Source organism: Amblyomma americanum, chromosome 8 (assembly GCF_052857255.1).
Source record: "Amblyomma americanum isolate KBUSLIRL-KWMA chromosome 8, ASM5285725v1, whole genome shotgun sequence".
Classification (NCBI taxonomy): Eukaryota; Metazoa; Arthropoda; class Arachnida; order Ixodida; family Ixodidae; genus Amblyomma; species Amblyomma americanum.
The window spans coordinates 11,119,923-11,145,973 of record NC_135504.1 but is presented as its reverse complement, the minus strand read 5'-3'; the positions used below and the strand labels follow the sequence as shown (position 1 = coordinate 11,145,973).

General features: G+C 43.7%; 1 protein-coding gene across 1 annotated transcript in view; it reads right to left on the bottom strand.

Annotated features, from left to right (window-relative positions):
* The window catches only part of LOC144100910 (cytochrome P450 3A6-like), a 44,353-nt gene extending 25,218 nt beyond the window's left edge, over positions 1–19,135 (bottom strand). The window contains exons 1-3 of the mRNA XM_077633825.1: positions 18,753–19,135; positions 13,112–13,211; positions 7,782–7,834 (exon numbers count right to left, since the gene is read on the bottom strand). Of these exons, the coding sequence (XP_077489951.1) occupies positions 7,782–7,834; positions 13,112–13,211; positions 18,753–18,829 (230 nt within the window). The 5' untranslated portion in view covers positions 18,830–19,135. The remainder of the gene's footprint in view (positions 1–7,781; positions 7,835–13,111; positions 13,212–18,752) is intronic.
* Between the last annotated feature and the right edge of the window lie 6,916 nt (positions 19,136–26,051).

Genomic DNA, 26,051 nt, shown 5'->3' with positions numbered 1-26,051 from the left:
GCGTTAAATTTCTTGCAAAAAAGCTTATGGTAAGAGTGAACGGTACTCATGCAGCAGTTTCTCGCTGTGCTTCTGCATTGCGATGCCCCTAATAACGAAAGGGGAGCTATCTGTAGAGGCCAGAATGAAAAAGGAGAAGGGGGGGGGCAAATACCGGAGAGCTGTGAGCTGCACTTAGACCCGTGAGGAGTCGCATGTCGGTCGCAAGCCGCATTTTGGCCAATTCTGCACTAGAGCATGTGAGGTCGCACTTAATGGCCAAATGCTGAAGAAAATCAATTGATCCCGTTTTATTGAAACCAAAGCGTTTCAAAATTCTTTTCACGCTGTGTGCTTCATTAATTGTCTGAGCGGCGTAGTAAGCACGTTCTGTCCTTTCCACGTCACAAATATGAACAGAGCTTCTGCAACCTTCATAAACGGTTCGTTGCAGCGAAGCTGGCGTTCTTTGTTGCTTAATCATTTGCTTTTATTGGACTGGAGTTTTTGTCGGTCGCAATAATCGGCGAGAAACTAGCGGGATAACTAAGTGAAACCAATAGTTTTTTTGCAATATCGCACCTCTTAACTCGCTAAAAGGCAGATGCGTCGGCAATTCCGGATATCGTGGGTATAAATACCATGTAGTACACTTATAGTGGAAGTAAGGGAGAAGGCACGATGATCAAGATCCTCCTTTCTGAGGCCAAGTGAATACAAGTCCCGCGTACAGAAGCGAATGTTGGCCTTAATAATTTATTCAGGTTCGAGAAGCATACCACGAGGAATCACTATTCTTACGAAGGGAAAGGAAGAGGTAGTGCTCTGTGTACAGCACTGTCCATCTCATCTTGGGCGTACACCTGTACCAAGTAGTTATAGATAGCTTGATTGTTTTTAAAAATAGAATAAGTTAATAGGATGGAGTGGAGGTAATGATTACGGGGAGTCTAGAGCATGTATGGGTCCATTATATATATTAACTCGGTGACCTTGTCGTAATGGAAGATGGTACATTGCTAGGGCATACTGTTTGCCCGCCTTGTGTATTCTCAAGCCGGTGAATAAAATTAAAGAATTCAAGGTTTCTAACCTTTGCTTTTTTGGAAGAAGTGACACCAGTTATCGCATGCTTCCAACTCACGACCACTTCTTTGATAGTGCCCCACTGAACACTTACATTAACCACTCCCAGCTGGGTCACGTGACCTGCAGATAGGACATGCTCAAGAGCAGCCTCTTAATGGGCAACCTGAATAATGTTTTGATTGGATGGCCGGTAAAAGCGGGAGTTTTTGGCCCCGGCGTACAAAGCCGCCAAAGAAGACATGTAACTCCGGAGATGTCTTAGAGCTATCGAGCTTAAAACTACACCAAATTATTCTCCTATCGAGTGGTTTCAATTAAATATCAATCTCGTATTCCGCACATAAAAGTCTAAATTTGTGAAGCTTATCTGCGGAAGATTAACTGCAGCGAACGAAGTGTTGCCCGAATTGCGCACACAAGAAAATATTTTGTGAATAAACTTTTAACCGCGGAGAAAATTACAATAGCTGGCTTGCGATGCTTTCTCTTGAGAATTTAAATTGTGCAGTATGCACATCTTTCTTTTTTCACCTACTTATTTTTTGAAGTTATATTGCGTATTGTACTTATTTGAAGTTAAAGGGAGGGGGGTGTTTCGAACATATTCTAGGCTCTTTTCTATACTGAATAATTTGTATTTTCTCAATTGGAGGTGCCAATTTGTTAATGTACGCAGAATGTACACAAATACTTTAACACGATTTTAAGCTTATCGCTCCGTTTTTCTCCTAGCAGTTGGGGTACTTTCCTCCAGCGCTATGGTCACCTGACTTCATAAGAAACTTCGATCTTTTTGGACCTGATTGAAAATTCACTTTATAGCTCTTTCTGGTTATACTGATGTTTTTTTGTGGCTGGATATGCAATATTCTGAATATCTTGCTGAGGAAATGTATTTAAAGGTGGCAGTTCTCCCTCACCCCGCCACTTCCTAAAACTCGTAACGTCAAAACCGAAATGGACTCCGTGATCACTGTTTGGAAAGGGGATGATGTGTCATCCTAGTCTCTGAGATCCGCGTTGACTGGTCAAGCATCATCACATTTCTCTTGTGAAATCGCCTGGTGGAGGCCATAGCGGAATTTCCGTGGTTTATCTATTCTGATTCATAAAAGCTCCATTTTCAGTGTAGGCAACTTTTTATAAATATAACATGGTTATATATCGGTGGAACACAACTTGAATTTTTTATCAGAGCCCCTTTATTCAGTAATAAAAATGACAGTGCTGACTAGTGGAAGCGATCGGCTTTAGCTAAGCTCATGTGTTTCCTTCAGTTTTTTTGCAAAAATAAACTTCGGAGTAACATCGTACTCTTAGTAAGTTATTACTCTGAGTAATCACCCTCAAATTTTTGCCACGCAGTAAGACATTATTTGCCTCATGTGCCTTGGCTTTCACGTATTTGTTGTGTTATCTCTGCAAGCAGCTAACTTTTTTCACCTTCTTCATGAATGCTCTTCAGCCTCTTTTATTCTGTTATGTGGAACTGGGACACTCATTATAGCTTCCATTGTCTCTCTTTCCGCCTCCTTTGATATAAATGCAAAATAGCAAATAGAGGCATTATTATTATTACTGCTATCGTGGTCAACGCCGGATACATCGTTAAGTGATGGCCTGTTTAAAAGAGGAAGGCTCAAGAATGGCTGGCAGCGTTTGAATGTTTTATCTGCTCCAAGAGCCGCCTACCGTGTACTCGTATTGTTACTGGTATTTAAATTCACGCGATGAATGCAATCCGATCTGTCGCGGAAAGATGCGCGACAGTCACCATGACATTTCGCATTTCAGCCTCCTTCACTACACCGTAGTGAAAACAGCAACCTCTTCAGCATTCTATGTAAATGAACCCCAGGCTCCCTGTCCACCTTCATTAATATGTAACGTGTAGAGTTAATTTCACAGCGTTAGGTTGTTTTGTTCGAGAGCGGGTTTCTTCGAATATTCTTCCCTCCCAAACAGCAGTAAAGCTCAGACTTTCCTGGTTCGAAGATTACTAATTTGGTAAATTGTTAACTGGTGCCATCATCTCAGCTCACTCGCACTAGTGCCTTAATGACTGCTCAGATCCCGCCTGAATAAAACATGTAACAAGAATGTAGTTTCGGTTAAAACATAACTCGTATTTTAAGGAGATATTAAAAAAAAGAACACGGTCCGCGCTGTCTTTCCGGCTATCCAGGGACCACATTATGCCAACGACCGCGGATAAAAAAGATAGGGAAAAGCCCATCAAGTTTAGTTGGGCTCCTGTTCGGTGCTGTACTTAAGCTCCGTGGTCTTGTTAGCGTTGACGGCCGGCTTACCAAGGCCTCTAGTTTGGCGCTAAACGTCATTCACCCTCCTTCCTTATTTTTTATTTAAGTTGAGCTTTTCGGCACGCCTCATTAATTTGATTTTGCCGGCTGCTGTCTTGTTTCTTCGTTAGAACTTTATTACATGACCCTGGCCCCTTCCAATGTGTAGTCATATTTGTCTTACATTAGACCTAGTATATCAGCCGCCTTAATTGTATGTATCCTTAAAGTAGGAAATTTGAGTGTTTGGCTTTGCTGAGAAAAAAAAAGCCCGTTTACTTTTTTGACCAACAGTTTGTTCCACCATAGACAAGCCTCATTTGCGATGCTCCCAAGAAGGCGAGGTCATTAGCGTTATGTCAACTGAAAGTAACGACCTTAATGGTGCATGAAGAAAAATAAAAATAGTCTACTGCAAAGTCCTGCGTGAAATTTAGAAGGCATCCTAGTTGCTTGGAGCCTTCGACCAAGAGAATCGTAACTTGGTGGTAATAATGGCCTCGAAGTTATGCCTGTTTTTCTAGCGCAACAAAGAAATTAATTAATGTGCATATCTGAGTTAAACGCATATTTGTAGGCTTCGTACCAGAAAGGGCAATGATGAAACTGTGCTGCCCCAGTGCTGTTGTGGGCGTGTTACTCGGAAGAACTTAAACAAAAGACGCGCCTTGCAGAGGTTTGTTTGTTGCTCTGTCACTGATTTGAAGCAAACACAAATGTACTCGTGGGAAATATTCGTGCTTGCTGTCTTAGATGCAGGCCGCATTTTAAGGATGGCTGCGCCTAATGTTATTTACTATACCGGATGTTTCAGCGAAGGTGAACCAAAATTTATGAAAATAGGCCTTTTCAGGTATGAAGGAGGCTTCTGCGGAACAATAATACTAATGTTAGCGGACAACAAAAAACATGCACATAATGTTAATTAATTAGCCATCAAAATACCTTATGATAATTAACGTTTTAAACAAAACAGTTAGGCTACTTGTTGCAATATGATATTTGTAGCCGGTCGTTATTAATAGCCATTTAAATTTTTAGAATTTCAAAACCGCGATAACCCTTGGGTGACAAGCATATAGGTACAGTTATAATTGACTCTTTTTTTTCGCAGAGATACTCGCTCTTTACGTAAGACCTCCCTGCGAGTCCTAGATGGTCGTAGCGAAAGCCTTTTGATCTGAGGAGTAGCACGGGATGTGTATTGAGGGTCGACCCACGCCTAATTCTGAATGACGAGGTCTATGCATGCGTTTCGGGAGGCCATGACAGCAGCTGGAGATGTTACGAGGGAGAGAAAATACGCTGCCACATTGGACACCAGCACGTTGCCTAAGCGTGATGCGTGTCCATGGCGAGTTCGAGGACATTATGAGTGACGTCATTACAAAACTCCTCATCCGCCTATCACGGTAGCGCCCCGAAGGATGGTTACCGTGGTTACCACCCTCTAATAACGCCTACTACGGCCACTGCGACCAACACAGGGGACGGGCCTTTAGCACCGATCGTTGCAAAACAATCACCACTAAGATGCGTCAGAATGGATTTCACCTGTTTCACTTTTTTTTTATTGAGCAGGGAATAGATAAAAGTGAGCGTGAAATCAATTTTCAGTCATTCGCCTCCCAGACTGCGAACAAGCGACACGGCAAAGAAAAAAAATGTAATAACTCGAATCTCATTGAGTTCAGTTTTTCCGCTCGTAAGAAGCAGCTTGTCGGTTGCTTCGGAGAGAAAGTAGTTTAATAAAAGCGAAGGTGGCGAGGTCAACCGGCGGTAAGGCGACCCTGGCCTGCTACTCCACACTTGGGAAGGGAAAAGGGAAAGGGGTAGCTGAGGGCAGATAGTGATAGCTAAATTGTCCATTCCGAGCTCTACTACACACTGATTCATCGTCATCATTATCCGCTGCCACCTTCATCATTGGTGCTCACAGTTCGCCTGACTGAAATTTATTTTGCAGCAGAGAGATTCAGCGGCAGCAAATCGGTCTTCATGTTTTACCCCAAGGAAGTCTCTCATTCACCTGTCTCGGTAAAGAAATGACAAATCTCAGTCGCTGCTTTCCTCAGGCAGCTCGGGGAGGGAACGAAAAAACGGAGGCCATCCTTAGCACTGCTGTGAACATGCGTTGCTTGTTTTTTTTCTTTTTATGTTAAATGTGACGCCTTGAGGGCTTGCACTAGGATTGGACCTTGTCAGAGCCGAAGGCCGGAAAAGAAGCCGAAAAGGCCAAAACAACAACAAAAACAAAACCACCGGACGACGTCATGTATATAAACGGCCCGCTTTTCTATATGTTTGTCTACACATATAAATCATCCTCCTCTGCACCAAAGTTTTTTCTGTTGTTTTTTATTTGGTTGCACACATCTTCCTTGGTCTGCGTGCACAGAGGTAGCGAATGTCTGTTCATGTCAGACGTCCGCATACGCCAAAATACTGCGTGCATATGGAATGTTTGTGTCTTTTTGTTTCTTCTTCCTCACGTACCCCGCTGTATGCGCAATTCGTATATATGCATGCCTTCATATTTGCGCATATCTGTGCATCTGAACGTTCGTGTCTTCGCATATTCTTCTTCGCATCTTTCTTGTGCACTGAGACATGAGAACTGGCTTCCAACGAATGTCCTTGCAGAACGTTATTGGCAAGGGTATATGAACGCTTCGGCTGTAGCGTTCTCCTACAGCGGGCTCCTCGGAATCGGACTTGCAAACATTATTCTGCCCTCTTGCTTATAATGCATGTACGCCTTGACTGTGCTTAGCCTTTTGCTCTTTAGAACGTTCTTCCACGTTTCAATCTCAAGTATGCTCACGGACTTTTCACGCTATGTCAATTCTCAGGATTCAAGTTGTGCGAGTCTGGGCAGCAAAGAGATACAACCCCGTTGCACATGCGAAATGGCGCGATTTCATGGCCGACAGAAAATATATTAAACATTAAGTTAAATGCTATTTCTAAAGATACTCATTGTGTTTTTTAACTACACTAAATATTTTGGGTTTTATTCGTTCTTTACAACTGACTTTTCTCCGCGATGCCTTTCGACTTGACGGTGCAATAAAAAATATCTTTTCTATCTACCGTTAATCTGTCCTGTAATATGGGCTAAACAGTAGAGGACACTTCGAGCGGAGAAATTATTACTTAGCCAGAAAACTTTTCAACCCTTTATTTATGGGCAATGAACTATAAGGGCCTTTGTTTGAATGTTTGTGAGTGATATGCTTGCACTATAAGATGTGCGCGCTGCTCACCTCATAGGCATAGCTAGCGGACTGTACTTTTTCTCACGAATGCTGTATATGTGACAGCATGGCATAAGCAATATGACCACCATTAACTTATTTTCCTCTCGAAATATATATCTGTCCAATAAACAGCGATTAGCTGAATAATGGAAGAAAATGGCAATGCGAATCATATTACCTAGCAAACAAAAATAACGAACATATTCTCTTATATCATACGAAACATGGCGCAAATTATAGTGCAAAAAGCACGAAGCAGAAAAGGATGATGTGAATAAGCCAGTACGAAAACTAGACTTCGGTTCCTCATCTAGTTTCTGCGTTGACTTCTTCACACCAAGCAGCGCCAACTAACCCGGCAACTCTCGTGAAGAGAAAAGCATATCATGGAAAGAAGTTAAGACAAAACACGTTGAATCAAAATATCATGGTGTGATTCAAAAGCCAGTTGGTCGGTAAGCTGGTCGGCAGCTTGCCAGGCCCGCCTAAATGGGAAGGAGGGGGTATGCAGTGTTGCTCGAACATACTGCTCATCGCAAACGCAATATCAAATGGTCCAGCGCGTGCCGTTGTCTTTCTCAGCATTTTTGCGAGTGTCTTTTTTTCGTTGTTATTTCTTCTAAAAAAAAGTAATGTCATCAGTGGCTTGCAATTGTGAGGACTGTGAGCTTCGAAGCACAATTGTGATGTTTATTATCGCGCCGAATCAGTGTTCTCTTTTACAGTCAGCACCGATAACGCACTTCCCATCACAGCGGAATTATAGCTGGGTCAGCAAAGCACACGTTCGACTTTTCTGCGTCGCTTTCACAAGAGAGCTCATGACGCGTGATCAGGCAGAGCTTTAAGCTATTGTTTAACTTGTGACTGGTCAGAAACGGTCGTGATGTGCAAAAAAAAAAACACACTTTTGCGACTTAGCTTGCGATAAGCTCTTCCAATCTTTGGCTCACGGAGAGATTTACGGTTTTAATGAAGCTCATAAGGCTTGAATTCACACCCACAAAATTAAGAAGAGCAAACGACCAAAAGCGAGGACTGCTTTCTTATCGCTACATGTACCCCTCAGTAGAGCGCCTGGTATGCCGCGACGCACATTCCGCTAATCGCTTTATTGTACAAGTGTTATCGGACATGTACGTGGCGCACTCACCCAAAAACGTCGCCATATTCCTTCAGCCACCGATCCAGGCTTTCGATTTGAGACTGGAAACAGACAGAGAGAAACATTCTTACCCCAAAAGTGTCTCTGTGGAGTGGAAGATAAGACTTCTAGGCAGAGATAAAGATCGTTCAGAATTCCTCGCAATGAGTGTTTGGTGTCCTATCTTTGTTTCCATCCCTTTGAGAAAAAGATGTATTGTGACATCGTCACACATACGAGCATAGAGGCAAAGAATGGCTTAGGTGGAAAACTGTTTATTGAGCAAACTTGCCTCGCAAACAGAGAAAATCTGGGTGGCGTGGATATCAGTGAGTGCACTCGACTGTCGGCGGGTTAAGATAGGCGCTCGCTGGCAGCACCCTCAATTTAAAGGTGGCATCGAACTTTCGAGATAAGGCACCTGATATAATAACTACCCTTTCGAAAGTCGTGGAAACCGCCGCCCGCGACCAACATCCCTCCAGAACGCTGAGGTTGCGGCTGGCATCGCAAACAAAGCGATAAGGCAGCGTATCGCCAGATATAATAAACTATACCAAAAGATAAAGAAGAAAGCAAAGAACATATGCCGGCACTGAATTTAAAAGTGAGATAACAAGAGTTTCGCTTGTATGGACGAGAGGTAAGAAATTACTACGTTCGCCATAAATTTTGCGCTGCAGACGACAGGAATACTGGGAACGCAAGTTCTAAGCATTTTCTGCAGCAGCAACTGCGTTCACTCCAAGCATCCATGCATACCCTCTGCGGATCTGTAAGCTAGATTACAGAAGGTGAATTTATTTTCAGGATTAATAGCTATCACACACAAAAAAAATTCCGGCAACAGGGCGTTTCTATGAAAATTGTAGTTTTCAAAAATAATTTACTGACATCTGTTCTATCGGCGTCCAATTATAAGGTCAGGTAGGGTGCACAATATTATGAAAAAACCCCAAGAACACTTGCGCATCAGACCACAGCATTTTGTCGTGTCTTGCAGATACGCAATATTAGCTGGTCTCATGAAGTTTTTCGCTTTAGGCTTTAGGTTTTCTTTCACTGCTGCGTCAGCTACTTGTAGCACAATGCTAATTACTGTCATAACTCAAGGCTGGCTGGAAAAAGAAAAATCTGCTTTGAAATAACAAACTCCAGAAAGAAGCAGGGAGAATGTTGACAGCAATTATGGAGCTGCGACGCTTTACATTTTCATCGCCTCCAATTTGTTGCGAAATGCATGCAAAAAAATTTAGATATTGTTTGTCCACTAAAGTTATCTTTTAACCGTGCTTAACTCTACTGACATAATCAAATGAAACACGCATTAAGCCTAAATATGGAAACTTTACAATTTCATACTAAGCGCCTGCTTTTATGCCACTTGTTTAAAGTCTGATGAAGGAAGATAGGGATACCATTATTTGCATTGCATCTGTAATCCTTTGTTCAGCTGCATCCGAGTTTAGTTTATGCAGAATGGGGTTAATTTTGCGTGCTTTTCAACGATGCAAAAGAACCTTTGACAAACTCATCGACCATAACTTCATGACCTTCTGTAACTTCTCCTGCCTCTCTTCGAATGACTAATCACTATTTATCTTGTTCCCTCACACATTTTTTTTCCGTGCAGTTCAGCCATCTCTGTAATGCTCTATTTGACACTGATCTTACCATTCATCCAACAAACATAACAGTAATAAAGCGTTATCTGTATTAGCATAGCTTCATAGGTGTTTCGCAACGTCGATGTCGTCGTCCGTCCGCGTGTCACATTTTGGAGCGAAAAGATGAACATCTATATACGTATGTACAAAGCTGCCAGCTCAGGCACGACCACCCTACGGCCACCCTATGGCTACCATACGGCTACCCTACGGCCCCCCTACGGCCCCCTACGGTGACCCTACCCTGGGCTCCACACTCTGGCCAAGGCCAGCTTGGGCATCCAAGTTCAAACAAGAGACTCTAACCTGGACCGTGATGCAGAGCAAGCCTACTGCAGCTATTTCTGCATGTATTGTCCAAGTTCGTAAGCTGTGGCAAACTTGACGTAGCGTGCCAAAGCTCGCGCTGCCGTTGGCGCCGCATGTCAAAGCTAGCGCTGACCTGCCTCCATCTAGTTCTTCGGTACCCGTTTGTGTGCTAATTGGAAATAATTTTTTTTACATATGTACACACGCCAGGGTTACCGGATACATTGACATTCACAAGTAGACATGAAGCTAAGCATGTAAGACGAGCCAATATAAAGATTTACCATAAGCAGCTTTGAGCAACTAATCGGAATTGCTTGCGAGATATTTCAGACGGGTTAGCACACCTATTCACACAAGAGTGAAGCAGCAATAATCGGACACGGAAAAAAAGAGACCTTAGCGCCAGTTTGGTCTAAAGACCAGAACCGGTTGTGTAATTCGCTGCAAGCATAAAAAAAAAAACCTAGAGGAACAGGATTCTGTGATTAAATCACGTCAGTACGAACTTCATTTGACGCACTACAAGTTTCTAATTGAAGCCTCTTCGTTCGCTCCAGCGTTTTAGAAGAACGTAGCTTTAACTGTCTATTTTATAAAAGAACGAAGTAATATCTACTTCGGTTTGCTCTAAGAGAGCGCCGGCAGTGCTGGTTCAGTTTAACTTTTGCCACTTCCATCAGTTGTTTACTTTTAAACTCTCGGCCCGCATTTGCTGTAACGGCATGTACGGTACATATTCGCAGCTTCCAGACACAAATTTTTTTCCAGGCTACGCTATTCTCTCGCTCCATAGGGTATGACCGATTAGCAGTATCGTTTTCTTTGATGACCTCCCTCTCTCACGTTAGCGTAGAGAGCTGCTCAGTCTAATAAGTGTACCAGGACGCAGCATCGCCCAATCTGGATGCTCGGCCACTATCGGTCTACAGGATTGCCGGAGTTAATTAGTTTAGGCTCGCCTAATTTACCTACGCTGCCAAGGGTGCGCGAAACTTAGACTAACATGTAGAAAAACAAGAAACAAACGAGCTTAAGCGTTAGCCGCAGTTTTCCCAGAGGGAGATGCTCCGTAGAAAATGCCAGCTAAGCCAGCGGCAAGTTCGCGCGATGGCGTTCACTTGAGCCGCCCAATAACTAGGATCCTACACGCGTACTGCGTCCAGCGCAATAAACGCCTGCCGATGACGGCGCTAGAGGGAATCTTCTGACATTCCTTGATGTGTTTAGTAGCCGTAGCGTAGAGTTCAATCACAACACGAAAAGGCGTTATCAACACCCCTCCCCCTTAATAACGGGTTATTAACACCCCTCCCCTTTAATAAGGCGTTATTAAGAACCCTCCTCCTCTTTGCTATTGCCATCCCCTTTCCTTTCCTCTCCGTGTCTTTTTATTCCAGCTAGCCGCAGCTCGGGTGCTTCTGGTTTAGACGACAGATGCCGCGGCTAGCAACATCTTTTCCTTCCATTGTTTTTCTATTAATAAATAGCCCCTAACAACAGCATAAAACCCTCTCCCAATCCTCAGCCCTTTCTTCATATTTCCCCAATTTAGGCCAGCATGTTATCTCATGCCGTAAATATGGTTTCATACATTTATCTGTTACAATTGTTGCCATTTATTTGCGCTGAAAGAGACAGGATTCTTTCAAGATATATTTCTTTGACTGAAATGCGCTGCTGTGTTTGACCAGTAGATAAAACGTGTTCTGCTTTGAACGAGTAGAGAATTGCAAGCTGCGTTCATTAACTGTACTCCTTGATAACCGTTTAAATGAGCCACATGTAACAGCAACTTTTGTAAACAGCTCTGTTTGAGCTGGCCAGGTCGGCCTCTTGTTTTGCAATGTAAAGATAAAAGCAATTTGAAAGTAATTACGAGGCAGCGCCCCTTATGGGATGTTTCCTTAAGAATGACTCTATTCGTGTGGGCCACAACTAAAGCAGATACACAAAGAGGCAAAGCAATAAATACATATCAGTTAACCCATTATGTTACATATGTATGACACTGACGAGTGACCACCAGCAGCAGCGGACTCTGGCGATCTCTGGACAGCGTCCATTTTAATATAACTTTTATTGTCGGCTCTCCTGTCTGTCCTGGTGATTGTTTCTAAATTACTGTCGATGCGGCGTTTTGGTTGTATGGGAATGAATTTTGAGGTTGGCCTTTAACTTGGTCTCAGTTCGGGCAATTTCTACGGGAATCACTGCGTCTATTACGCCCCGAATACTACCTCCACATTGATACCTACCTCTGCTCTCTGAAGGAAACTTCTCCCGTAAATATTCGGTCATTTCTGAAATTTTATGAGTGGGGCCATGACTAGCAGATGCTGGTTACCCGTTCGACGAGCATACTACAATTGTGAAGAAAACGGTTGCCACGTGGTCGGTGCGTAAGATTCAGCCACGCAGTCGAGTTATGCGAGCTATCTAGTCGAGTTATCTAGTCCAGTATTTAAAGCAACAATGCACTATTTCAAAAGACTGTCACTACGCCACCGCAGGATAACACAATTAGTTGTACGTAGCAGGTTTTGCATTCTAAAAGTGCTCAGAGCAGGAGGTTACGAATAAACAAAGAGCACCATAACGAATAATTTATTTTTTTCCTTAAAGGCCCCAATGGGGCATTACATAAGGGGGGGGGAGGGAAAATGGTAAAAATGGGCCACAAAGTCACAAAGGTAGAACACAAATATAAATGGCAAGCACAAATAAACTCAGTAAACGCATCGGAATTAACAAGGCAATAAATAGGTAAATAAAAATGCTTTCTACAGGAATTGAGGAGAGAAATTAACAATAAATAGGTGTTTAAATTTAAACACTTTATATTTTAAACCCATGCCACTATGCGTCCAAACGCACATTCGTAACCTCCTATTTGTTTTCCTACCAAGGCTGGTTTAGTTGAAAAGGATCTTGCATTTCGAATTGAACATAAAATTTCAACTTTTTTTCCCATTGCAGAAAAATGTCTAGTGCTATTTCAAAGCTCGCATTCTTTCTAAAGTGCACGGGAAGGTGCCAGGAAGAACACGAGAAGGCAAAACCTTCCCTCACTAGGCGCAATTTGGCAATTTATATAATGACCCGTTAGGGGGCCTTAGGGGTAAATAAGTTATGATGGTTATGTTCATGGCTTCAGATTGTTTCAAATTCAAGAGAGATAGTAAGCCGATGAGGACTACAAGCGTCAAAGTCACAACACGAATTTTGCACGTTCTCAGTGAGTGCGGTGACATCAATCTATTAAAATTTTTGTTACGTAGGAAGGCGACACTAAAGAATGTGAGGCCACCATAATCTCAAAATGCTCGAAGATCGCTCGGTGTTCACGGGAATTTTACTCACCGGATACCAAAACTCATCTGCGTTGCCGTGGATGAGACTTTTAACCGGAGGTCCGGGTATGCCGGTGCCTTCGAAGGCGTCGAAGCATTTCTTGCGTTGACTGCACCAACAAAGAAAAATACTTGTAGGCTTAATCTGGTAAGCATGCGAAATACCCCACTGATCAAACACCCAATTAACTAGCAAGCACATGAATTTCACCACCGTCAAGCTGTAATTTCTTGACCTGCATAGAAGTTTCTTTGCATTTAAGAGCAATAAGATTAGGATAAGAGTTTCATGAAGTCATGAGGGTTTTAAGAAATTTATTCAACCAGTAGAACACGGCTGTACCTAAGCAAGAGAAATGCTCTAAAAATGAATGAAATTGTATAGAAAAGAAAAAAAGGTTGATGGCGTGTGAGCTTTAGACGATTATTTGCATTCATAAAGGTGTAAATATGCGTTTTTTTTCTCAGTAAAGTCAGTCACGAGTATGCAGCCGTCCTTGTGCTTTCCTCGTCCGTGCCTTTTTTAGCGCATTTCTCTTGCTTAAGTATGTAAAACCAACTCGCCCAACACCGTGTACTCTTGAACTCGGCTATGTTGAATAAAGCATTAATTAATTTCGTACTAGTAAAAAAAAATTAAACGCTGATATAACAGCAATTACAGTGCTTCTGAAACGCAGGACCGCAAATTAGGTCCCGTTCGCTCGCGCTCAGCGTCATTTGTAATGCTTGTGCGAATGATGCCCAACTTCGCAATAATGCCCCCCCCCCCCCCCCCCCCCCCTCTCTGACCCATTCATTCGGGCTGCGCAGCGACACTATCATTCTAGGCTCCGTACGAAGCTCTTCGATTGCATTATAGTGCTTTTTGCGGAGTTAAGACCTTAGCTGCTTGATACAGGTTTCTGTCCTTTCTTTTCTTCCCCCTCTCTCTTCCTGACCGGTAGTAAAATGTGGAAATACGCTTCCGCTGAAAGCTTTAACGCATGTGGTCTCATTGGCATACGTGGTCGGTAAAACATGTAGACAAAAAAAGCACGAATAGTGGTGTTGTACCTGCAACACAGGGTGTGCTTCCCGCTCTACGTTTCGCACACAAGACATGTGGCCATGCCGAAGCGTTCACAATTGTTTTAGAGAACATTATACATTTGCCTTTGTTTGGCTCGTTAAAAATTTTGACTCTCTAAACCAGCGCTGAAGTTATTCAGTTATGCCGCAGGGGAGGACTCTTGTTAACTGCCTGCAGTGCTGAAACGCGCTCAGAAATCTCATTACATACAGGAATTTGAATTTCGTCACCATCCAAGCGCTGCTGGTGTAGCTCATTTAGAAAAGGAAAAATCTGTTGAAGGAAGACCTGCATAAAAAGGCCTGTTGATAGTGAGCGGTTGTATTGCCCGTCTGTCTTGTGCCGTCATTTCGGCTCTTTTCAAGAGGAAAGACTGTAGGGCAAAAAAAAAATTGTAGAACTTAGAAAATGTGCAAAACAGTGAACCAGCACTACTAAGAGAGCTTTGGAGGGGAGGTCTCTAGGGGGCCTTAGTTGAGCCTTCCAGCTTTTACTATCTGCCAGAAAGGGATACGCTTGTTGCAACCTTATCCGGTTGTGCGTATGTAATGTCGTTGCGGCGCGTATGCAAAAACGTTATCGTGCCTCGTTCAAGTACCGCTGATATCTCCATTCGTTTCGGGCTACCTCGACAATCGAAATAGAGAGGAGATCCAATGGGTTCATTTCTCTGAACGAAAGACTGCATCGAGCAAAATTTCAACGCCAAAGAGATGTAAAGGTGAAAGAGCAGGAAGTGATATGCATTCTAAATGCGGCGTCAAAAGATTGAAAATGATGGCTGCAGGCCAGCTGTTGTTACATGTAAACTGAAATCGGAGCGTCGATGCGTTCTCCTAGTGCCGCGATAGAATCACCTGCCACTGGTCTATCGAACCCCAGTCGTTTGATCATGCTTTTTATGCGAAACCATAACAGCCCCATGTCCACACACCCATGGGCAGAGTCACACACTGCTGTCTGCCGAACTCCTCAAAATCCTGAAAACGCCGGAAAACACGTTGGTTATAATTGTGTTTTTGGTTACGGTTTATATTTTTGGCCTCTATAACTATGAGCTCCATTCGTCTCGGAGGTCTTTACAACTCGATATGAGTTGTGTGGACAGAGGAAATCAAAACAATAAATAAAAATGTCAAAAAGCAGCATGAAAATGTCCTTTCATCCGCGATAGTAACGCATCGGTATCACGAACCTTGCGATGTGATTTTCGTCATTCGACTGCGCAGCCAGCGGAGAACGTACTACTGGGGGCAAAAGTTTCCTGGACGCGAGGTCTAGGAAAAACGTTTATTGCAGCTCGACGTCGCTACCCAGTCGCCTGATATTGTGAAATGAGGGAGGAGCATTTGGGCCTTTAATGCCTTCGTATAATATCAGTCGACTGCGTAGTGAGATGGGGCTACAATAAACGTTTTTTCTTGAACTCGCGTCCCGGAAACTTTTGTCCCCAGTAGTACATGTTGGGCCCCATCGCCGAAAGCATCGTTCTCAAGAAACTTGAAAATCTGGACTGGTGGGAGAGACTTCTCTTTCGAGAAACATGTCATGGTCGCTGTCTATTTGCATTTCCGCACCTTTGAGAATTCTGACTTTTGTAGCAAAATATGCAAACAACAAAATTAAGCGCACCAAGTGTGTACCCTTTGACGAAGATTATGTTCCTTGAGAAAAGTTTTTCATTGCTTTTTTATACGCTTATCAAGCAACCACTGAACATTGACCCAATAAAGACACTTGAGCTATGCCTTCATTATAAACTTTTTTTGTGAATAAAAGTTTTAAGGATGCATTTTTAGCATGCTTAACTAACGACCATTGCACAGTGACGCAATAGCGATAGTTTGGTTACGCTCACCATTGAGGACATCTTTTATTTTGTGCCATTTCGGTATTTGAAGAGTATTTCCTTTGCGTACCATGTGAGTCTCAAGAGTCTGTCTGGCTTGTCGCGTGACATTGTGTCTGAGATAATCTTTCGCTGACATGACAGAGCACACTATAGCCTTCCCTCTTGCGATTATCGGGGCAGCAGAAACTGAACAATTGAGGATGCGAGGAATGCTTTTGCAAGGCGGGATAAAGAAACTGCGCCGTAATAACAACGAAGTTGCACATGCGTCATAAAGGGTCATTGTAACATTATCGCAGAGTGACCTTTCAGACGATGAGAACTCTAATCCTCAAGTGGCTTCTATTAAGCACTCTCTGTGAGGCACACCTGCAACTAGTTAGATCAGCTTCCCGCCCGTTTTCCCCAAACCAAACGCGTTAAGAATTTCTCTTAGCATTAACAAGGGGTTAGGACAAATTCAGTTTGTGTTAGATGGTGCATACTACTTTAGACAGGAAACAATAGCGTCTACAAAGACGAACACAACAGAAGAATGACGAGGACAAGTGTAGGCGCTCGTTTTTGGTGTCTGAATTAACACGGCGTTTAAACCAGTTCTGCCCGATTAGGCTGGCCTCCCGTTAAGCTGACGTTAAGCCGTTAAGCTGTCGTCACGGTGACACTGTGGAACAGAAAAACAGACTTAACTACTAGTGCGAAGCGTTAGACTGCAATTTGGAAGGCATGCTTGGAGTGCCGTTCTCCAGCCCTTTAATGATATGGTGTGGCATGTAGTGTATAACGCTACAAAGTTACGAATGGGCCATCACAGACTCCGTCGTAAAATTTGACCACCTGTGCTTCATTAAGGTGCACTAACTTCACACAGAACACGCTGGCTTTCGCATTTCGCCTCGATTGAAGTTGGGCAGTTGAGGCTGGGATTCGATTCTGTGTCCTGGGGTTCAGAAATCGAACGCCGTAGCCATTTAAGCCGCCGCAGAGGTGACAAATACAGTCAAGAGTAAAAACGGTTAGCACGATGACGTCACTGGAGCGGCGAAAATCGCACCTCGCGGCTAGCGCGGTTCCCTGCTTAGTGAACCCACCTGACACTTTTGTTATTGGCGTGTTCGTAATCTCGGAGCCAAGCGTTGCTATCGGCCGCTCCGCTGGCACATCTGTCACATCGTCAATAGTGCCATGTTTTAGTGCGCAGTAAAGTGAGATGCAGAACCAACTCGCACCTGCTTTAGCTCTGATGTCATTGTCTGGTACTCAATCAAGACATAGCATATCTTTTTCCATACTCGTGACCTCTCTCCGATGTTTCTTTCTCTTACTAACAACATCGCTAAGTGGAAAGAAGAAAACAACTTGACTGGTTTATGGTTTATCAGGATTTAACGCTCCGAAGCGACTGAGGCTATGAGGGATGCCGTAGTGAAGGGCTCCGGAAATTTCGACCACCTGTGGTTCCTAAACGTGCACTGACATCTCACAGCACACGGGCCTCTAGCATTTCGCCTTCATCAAAATACGACCGCAGCGGCAGGGATCGAACGCGCGTCCTTTTGGCTAGTAGCCAGGCACTATAACCAGTGAGCCACTGCGGCGGCCTGCCACCCGGAATGCATACACATTACGCAAGCCTGATGACCGATACAAAGTTCGAAGACCCGCCGGTCGCCAATTACCAGTATCTTTTGCTAGAACACATAGGTCTGCATCGCACGCGCCTAGTGCAGCCAAGTTAACCTCACTCTAAACAAATGCTTGCGTGCAAAATGTATCTTGTATTGCTTCATGTTCCGAGCTGCCTATTTCCTTGAAATAACTGACTAGTCTCAGCAAATCATCTTGCGTGTCGCAAAATCAGTGGTCAAGAATTCACCACCCGTGGTGTTTCTGTAATTGTTGGGGACCAGGTGACCCTGCTAGAAAAAGGGGTGTAGTGCATGCTGAACGTAAAAGCGCAAGAAACAAGGACACAGAATAAGACAGACAACACGAGCGCTCGTGTTGTCTGTCTTATTCTGTGCCCTTGTTTCTTGCGCTTTTACGTTCAGCATGGAAAACCAACTCGTCTAAACGCGGCCTTTATTGAATAGTGTAGTGCATATCTCTCTCACTTCATAAAGCCAACGGAAGACAAAAAGTCTTGCACGTTTTTGATTAAATCTCTGAGGGCTTTTTGCTGAAATGTGCATATCTAGGGCAATTTCAACGCACAAAAAGCCTCCCTGTCCGCAGCAGTAATTAACCCTTGAGAAAACGGCGTTATAATTTCAACTTCACGGTTAAGCTGTTCTGCGCAGCATCTTGGCGTCAGACAGGCTGTGTTGTTCCGCATTCAAGCGATTTGAATCAGTGTTCATACAAACCAGGAAATATTTCCTTCAATTTTTGGCACACACTGAAGGTCCCTTTTAAATAGTCAGGAAAACCACTGAGAAAGAGCAGCTCTAAGCATTTGTTTGGGGATCCCAAGTGAACCGTGATGTAGCTAAATTACGTGAACAGCGATGATATCGCACGTTACGCTTGTGCACACTGCGGCTTGTAGTAGTTTAGTCGGCTATGATATCGGAAACTATCTTTCGTAAGAAACTATCCCTAACCAAGCCTTTCTAGCCAGTCGACGGCTACCATGTAAACATAAACGGAAATCCGAACGCTGCAAGCATTCCCCCTTCTCTAGCACAGCTGAAAACAAATTTATATTAAAAAAAAATTTGAACTCACTTGCGCAGCCAAAGGAAGAAGCAGTAGCAGAGAAGCAGGGACAATGTCACAGTGGTTGTGAAGCCAAAGTCAAACATGGCGTCCGGCTGAGGTTCCTCTCTTCGCCCTGGAATCTCTTGTCTCTGTACCGGCTTCACGGTGCGTTCCGTAAAGGAACGCGAACAATTACTGATTATAAAAGAACCCCACAAAATCTTCGTCGAATCAGGAAGCAAAGGCCAATCAGTCCGCCGCAGCACAAACGCCTCCTCACGACGCGCTGCCAAAGCGTTCGCGCGTGCTAATGACCGCAAGGCACCAACGGCTTCGTGCGCTGTACGCGGCGCATGCGCAAGAGTGACACACCGGCACGCACACCTATCGACGCGCCACAGAAACCCCTCCGCTCTGAGCCAGCCATTTATCGCGCCTCTATCGTGCGCAGCTGATTGTCATACAGCGAATTCAGGGTCAAACGCTTTGCGCAACCCAACCGTTGGGGGGAGGGGTATAAATGTGAATGTGCGCGGGATGTTTCGAAACTTTGATAGGATCCGCCGAGCTGCCGTGTAACGAGGTTATACGGACTACGACGCTGTTGGCCTTGGGCAGACAGGTCCCATTGGGAAAGAGTTAAGGTGGCTTCTGTTCGTGTTTCTCTTGTTCGGCTCAGCGCATTGCAGTGCACGACGTCTCGAATGACATGCACCAGGCAGGCTGGCTCTGTTTCTCTATTAGACGGGATACATTGAACAATTTAGTGACTAGCGGAGAGTTTGGAATTGTTCTGCAAAAGAAAGTAGCTGATGATGGCAAAGAAACCAGTAGGCATAAAGCGACGCGAGGAATAAAGGGTAGAGTGGATTGTGTGAAAATCACTGGTTCATAATATCTGTACTTAAACTAAGACGAGGAAGAAGATGTTTTCGTGACATATAAGGCTCAGTATAAACGATATGAAAGATTGAGATCAGGAAGTGTGTCGGAATGAGATGGCTGCTGTTGCAACAAGGCAGGGCAAATTGTAGGCTGCTGGCTAAAGCATCTGTTATGCCTCCAAAATTTGCGCTGATAAGAATTATGATCATAGAGGCGAAGACAGTGGATGATGATTGCGCAAAAGAATTTAGTTGTACCCTTCGTGTGCTACGCAACCTTCGCCTTTTGTCGCTGCAACTTCCTCTTTGCTGCCTCAGACGTTCAACGAAGTCCTTGAATAGAGCGTAAGGGGGCAAAGGTTTGCTCTAAACTTCGTTGTCATGAAGAGCGTGGTAGCACCGAATGCAGCGATTAGTGTTTTTTTTTTTTGGAACGACAGTTTTTCTCTTACGAGGCCATAATTTACAAAAAATAAAACAAGAAAACGTCTAACTTCCTTAAGCAGCCCAATTCCTCGCGCTTCATCTTTGGTACAAACCTAAAATATTCATTCCTAGAGTACATAATTCTGGTGCAATTTCTATAAATAATTATCTTAGATCTTCTTCGAGCCGTGGTAGGTTTCCAGGCTTGTTATTCTATAGATTGATTTCTTAATGTATTAGTGGCCCTCCTTGGTATCATGGAAGAGCGTGACCAGATAAAGAAAGCTACATAATTCTGCAATACCACTTGGAACAGCGGAAACAGGTAATGCACTCCTTTGTAAATTAACGAAATGAAATTTTCCAGATTCCTTAGTAAGCATAAAATAAGCAACTGAGAGCTGGAACAAGACACATTGATTTTACTACGAAGTTTAAAAAAAATTGTAAAGCGCTCATTAAGAAATTTTAGAAGGACATAGGCATGCACGTTACTTCATACTGAGGTAATCCATTCCACTTGAAGACTGGGAAAACGAGTAAGTACCACTGCATTTCATTTAATTTATTCATTTATTTAAGGCACGCAGCGTATTAGAAGTGAGGCATACAGTGTTCTACGTAGGTGCGTCTTGCTTACATGATATAAAAAATGCATAAATGTACTGTGTACACAGGCAAAGAGAAAAATGCAACATATCTGTGTTAATAAATGCAATCGGTGGTGTCGTTTTAATACTATACCCGTGCCATAAGTGTGTATCTACTTAGAAGACTGCTACTGTCTATACGACACCGCACCATATGGGCATAACACGCGATATAAATTAGCAAACTAATTTTGTACTAACGATACACGCTCCCTACGGTAGCAACTGAGAAAAGGCAGCAAATAACAAGGTGATCAATAAAATGAAACAAGAACAGTCTTTAAATATTTCAATCCGAACTCTATCTAGCTAACAATGGGCGTGTATGGAAAACTTACAGAAATGGGAAACTGAAATTCACAAGAAAAAGGCATGGATGAATTTGCACAAATTATACAAAGCGAACTGGGAAAAGTTGATAGGTTTGGCGCTGTTTAGTCAGGCATAATTAAGCTGCAGTTGCAGTGTACCTGAATGCTGAGTGCACTAGATGAAAAAAGGATCGAATTGGTATCAAGATGTCAAGACTACGCTACAACTTAGCAGGTTCAATGAAATAAAATAATTATTTGCCTTTCACCATATGCTGGAAAGAATGTTAGTGGTGTGCAATGTGGCGATCACACGTGACCCCTAGAAATGGCTGATAACCATTCAGGGCACAAGACAAACGACCAGTTCCAGCGATCTAGATCTGCGTTATTCAGACCACTAGAATCCCTTAGCGGTTCTGGCGGGACATTATGTATACGCTAAGTGCAACTGCTACTTCGTCTCATTGGAGCAAGAGGGCGATTTTTTTTTCCTCAGCTTTACGTGCTATAACCGATAGCAATAGTATTTTAGCTGCTACACGTATCGCCAGCCGAATGTTTCGCTCTAGAGCTTCAAGAATACGAAAATAAGGAACTAAAACTGCACTGACCCTTGTGTGAAAAAGAAAAGAAATTGTTGCATAGTTTTGGGTCTTCCTTGGTGCGGTGGACATAATAAAAATAATAATTGTTTTTTTTTTGGGGGGGGGGAAGGAAATGGCGCAGTATCTCTCATATATCGTTGGACACCTGAACCGCGCCGTAGGGGAGGGGATAAGGGAGGGAGTGAAAGAAGAAACGAAGAAAGAGGTGCCGTAGTGGAGGGCTCCGGAATAATTTCGACCACCTGGGGATCTTTAACGTGCACTGACATCGCACAGCACACGAGCGCCTTAGCGTTTTTCCTCCATGAAAACGCAGCAGCCGCGGTCGGGTTCGAACCCGGGAACTCCGATGGACATAAGCGCGAAAGCTGTTTAATGGGGATTGTCTCAATCCAGCCGACTTCGCCGCAGCAAGTTTTGCAAGATACTGGTTCTTCATTTTCATGTTGCTTTACCACCATCCACAGATACGAGTAGCTCCAGGTTTAAACTAGTAGAGCGGACTCTCGCAACTGAGCATATGTACAGCATGCCGGACGGAAACTTCGGAGGGACCTGCCGCGGTGGCTCAGCAATTACGGCGCTCGGCTGCTGGCCCGAAAGACACGGGTTCGATTCCGGCCGCGGCGGCGGAATTCTTATGAAGGCGAAATTCTAGAGGCCCGTGTACTGTGCGATGTCAGTTCACGTTGAAGAACCCCAGGTGGTCGAAATTTTCGGAGCCCTTCACTACGGCGTCCTTCATAGCCTGAGTCGCTTTGGGACATTAAACCCTAATAAACCAAACCAAACCAAACTGCGGAGGTAAAGACAGGGACACGTGCTGACTAACCATTGCAGGCTTGGCAGCGCATTTAAGATTGCGCAATTTGAGGGGATGAGAGTGCGCTTGAAACAAGAAAAGAAAAAGCTTTGAGAAAGGCTGAACTAAGAATGATGCGACAAAAAGGCAGTGATTTCAATCTATAGCCCATGCTACCGGCTAGTTTCACGTAAAGTTCTTTTTTCTTTTCAGCATATACTTTTTTAACGTTTTGATTTGCCACCTAAGTTTTCCACCAGTTAGACTAAAAGGATTTTGCAATGAAGAAAAAGTGGAAGATGGGGCGAGAAAAATAGTGTGGCATAAGGAACGCGCATGTCTACTGTTATAAATACTCAAGAGACATGGCAAATTATGTGGTCACTGGTGAAATGGGGCGTGGTCAAGAACACATGTGAATTCAAGTTGAAGGAGATTAAATGCTTGTGGGGTTGGTTGTCGCAGTTCTCATGTGCAATGAATGACCTTCAACAATAATCATGAACCAGTTTTGCAGTTATGCCTCAGTTATTTTCGTCTTTGCATTTCGACAGTTTCGTTCACATTTTGCGTTTTTAGAGAAGCGTAAATCAGAGGCTCTAGCTGATTTCTGACATGATTTAAACGACAAAATGTCAACCTACTTTTCTGGCCGGTGCAGGTGTAAGGAATGAATTCTTCTACAATCTGCCGTGATTTTATGGTTATATTTGCTGCTTCCACTGTATAGGACCAATAAATTTTCTTTGGCATGATGGTAACACTGTCCAATAAAATTGACGCGACAAGATAGAGGAAACAAATGACTAACACTATGTACTTCCTTTCGCCTTTTTTGCCTAAAGTGATCACCTGTAAATCGCCTCCGACTGCACATCTTGCCGAGGAGGCACGCATTATACGCTGGGATGCATTGCGTTTCCCTGGTCATGACCACCTCCTTCCTGATGCAAAACCCAAGCATTTTTTAATGCAACAATATTAGAAGCTTCTTGGGGCGTAAATGCGTCATCGGTCATAAAATTCGCTCATTGGCTGAAGGGAAGTCGCGGCAAGTAGCCGAAAAATTCCGAATGGCTGGACGGAAATGACGCCACCAGACCGGATTGTGACGTCACTTCCGCTGAAAGCATCAGCAGCTGCTAATTGTGTCGCACTTTCAGCACGTGATGAGATTAGGGGTCCCTGTGAATTTTTTTTATCTCCTTGCGTGATCGCGACCAGGCAAGCTGAGCGCATGCTACTCGTATTAGGCTAAAGGCACAAGTGTTAGAGCAGCTTGGTGTCGGGATGAAAGAGCCTTAAGTTGACCAGCATGTCTTGTCAGTAGCTGGACGCAGCAAGCGACAACTTGCGAGACTAAGTTGCAACTATGTTCAAGCTTGAATTACAGCACCGATGAAGCATGGTTCTTTAATCAAAGCAGCTGTAAGGATCGCCATAAGGCTGTATATCAAAACTCGGAACTTGTATTGCTTATAAATTCAGAGGCTGACGTATTGTCGTGTTACAGCAAGAAACGCTCAGCATTCCTCAGCATGAAGAAAAGAAAGACTTCAGTTTGAGGAAGTTGGTTGTTGCGCGACGTAGCTGAAAAATGCCATACGTAAAGAACTGCACATTCGTAGGAATATAGATAGAACAGAAAGCGAAATCATAGGCCTGCATTCTGAGAACGTGGAAGTGTACTGCGCGCGTGAATATTCAGATTTTGAAGGTACTCATGCTATTTTTGTCAAATACGGGGTTCTGAGTATACAGAGACGAATTTTTGAAGCTTTCTCGATAGTAGAACATAATGCCTCAAGGAGACATGCACTGTTGAGCCACTGTCTTTTTTTTATTTTTGTATTCCTGCTGCGGTCCCAACCGGATTTTAACAAAAAACACACTTATTTGGTAAGTGTCGTTGTTGTTCTCCTCACAAAATGGCACATACCCACAAGGGGGTTGGCCATAACCAGGCGTGACTATTTAAATTGCAGCTTGCATATGGCAAGCGTGGGATGACCTAACAAATATTGTGTAACTCTGTTTCCGTAGCAGAGGAGGTTGCAGGAGGTAAGGGCGATCTAACAAACTGAAAATTAGATAAGGGAATCAGTAAAAAAAAAGTGTCGCTGGTACAGCTTCTTTTTGTTTCGCCTTCCGTATCTCGCGCCAGTTGACATTTGTTTAGATGTGTCGGGTGGGAAAAAAAGCCAGCGGTACGTTAGCTATGTATTAAGTAAACTGCGAGAGACCACTAACCATAACTTTTTAAGTTAAAATTTTCTTTGTTTCGCAGCTGGCTCGGTTCCTTCTTCAGGGGTGACAGGGGTTCATTCGGGTTGCAGCTTAAAGTCAGGCGTGTCGGAATAGTAAGGAGTGTTTGCTAACATTTAAATACTGACGGATCAGAACAAAGTTGTTATCATACAGCGAGGTCTAGCGATTCTTTCCGAAGACACTGCAGATATTGCTGTGATTTAGTAGCCATTTGTCTTTAGAAGAATGCAGACAACAATATCCACGAAAACTTTTGCTCCCGTCAGTTGTTGAGTGAGTGCTGTGATTCGATTTTTGAGTGTGCAGCATGTTCATCAGCTGTCCACGTCAATCGGGAGTTGTGCCTATAGTTTCTGAGCCTACAGTAATTAGGGAAGGAATAGGTAAACATTGGTGCAGAGGCTATAAAAATAGCAGCAGAATTGCGCACGATGAACAGCGTAATGGCAGGCCTATTATTCAGACCGATAAAATCGTTCAACAACAGGACCAAGAACTTCGATTTGATCGATGATTGACGATTAGTGCTTCGGCTGACCAATTTACTCTTGTTAGACGCGCCACTATTTACACAATTGTTGAAGAAAAGCTCGGATATCAAAAATTGTATTGCTAACCTAGAAATATTGTGCGAAAGCAGGTTTTTCCAGAAGGAAACCAACGACACGAACCTGAATGCGCGATTGCAAGCGCGTTTTCTTTCCTTTAAGGATTTGCACACAGACGGAAGTTGATGAAGACGCCGACGTAGAATGTATAGCGCGAGAGTGTGTTGCAGTTCAACACGAGGCGTGATTGCCGGCGGCGATGGCATAGTTTTTTTAAACATGGTATTTGTTACAGTGAAGCAAAGCTCTATGTGCATGAACTATGTACAAACCATGAAGAAAACAATCGCAAATCAACATAAAACATAATACGACGCACCTAAACAACCAAGAACGGGAAAATACGCAACACAGGGCACATCACATTACATCCAAATACGAGACACTTAAGCAACGACGCACTAGAAAACGGGTAGTGAAGAGCACAACAGTGAGAGTGGTTACCACTCTGGTTGAAATTCAGTCTGGGCGTACAATACCTTTAGCTGCACAAAAAAAAAAGTGGCGATAGCATAGGGCTCTAGTGCAGTTGGCCAGCGAAGCAGATCTCTTCGCGCCGCCGGTGGTTCGAAACCGAGTCGCGGTAATGTTTATCTTATTTCTCCAGGTGTGCCAAAGTCTCTGTATTTCAAGATATAGTTTATTGCTAGCCATTTCCCGCATCACGTGGCTAACTCCACAGGCATGACTACCCACCGGCATTTGTCAGGTTAGCAGGCCACTAGGAAGTGAATAGTGCTTTCGTACTACAACATTTCGTAACAAATAG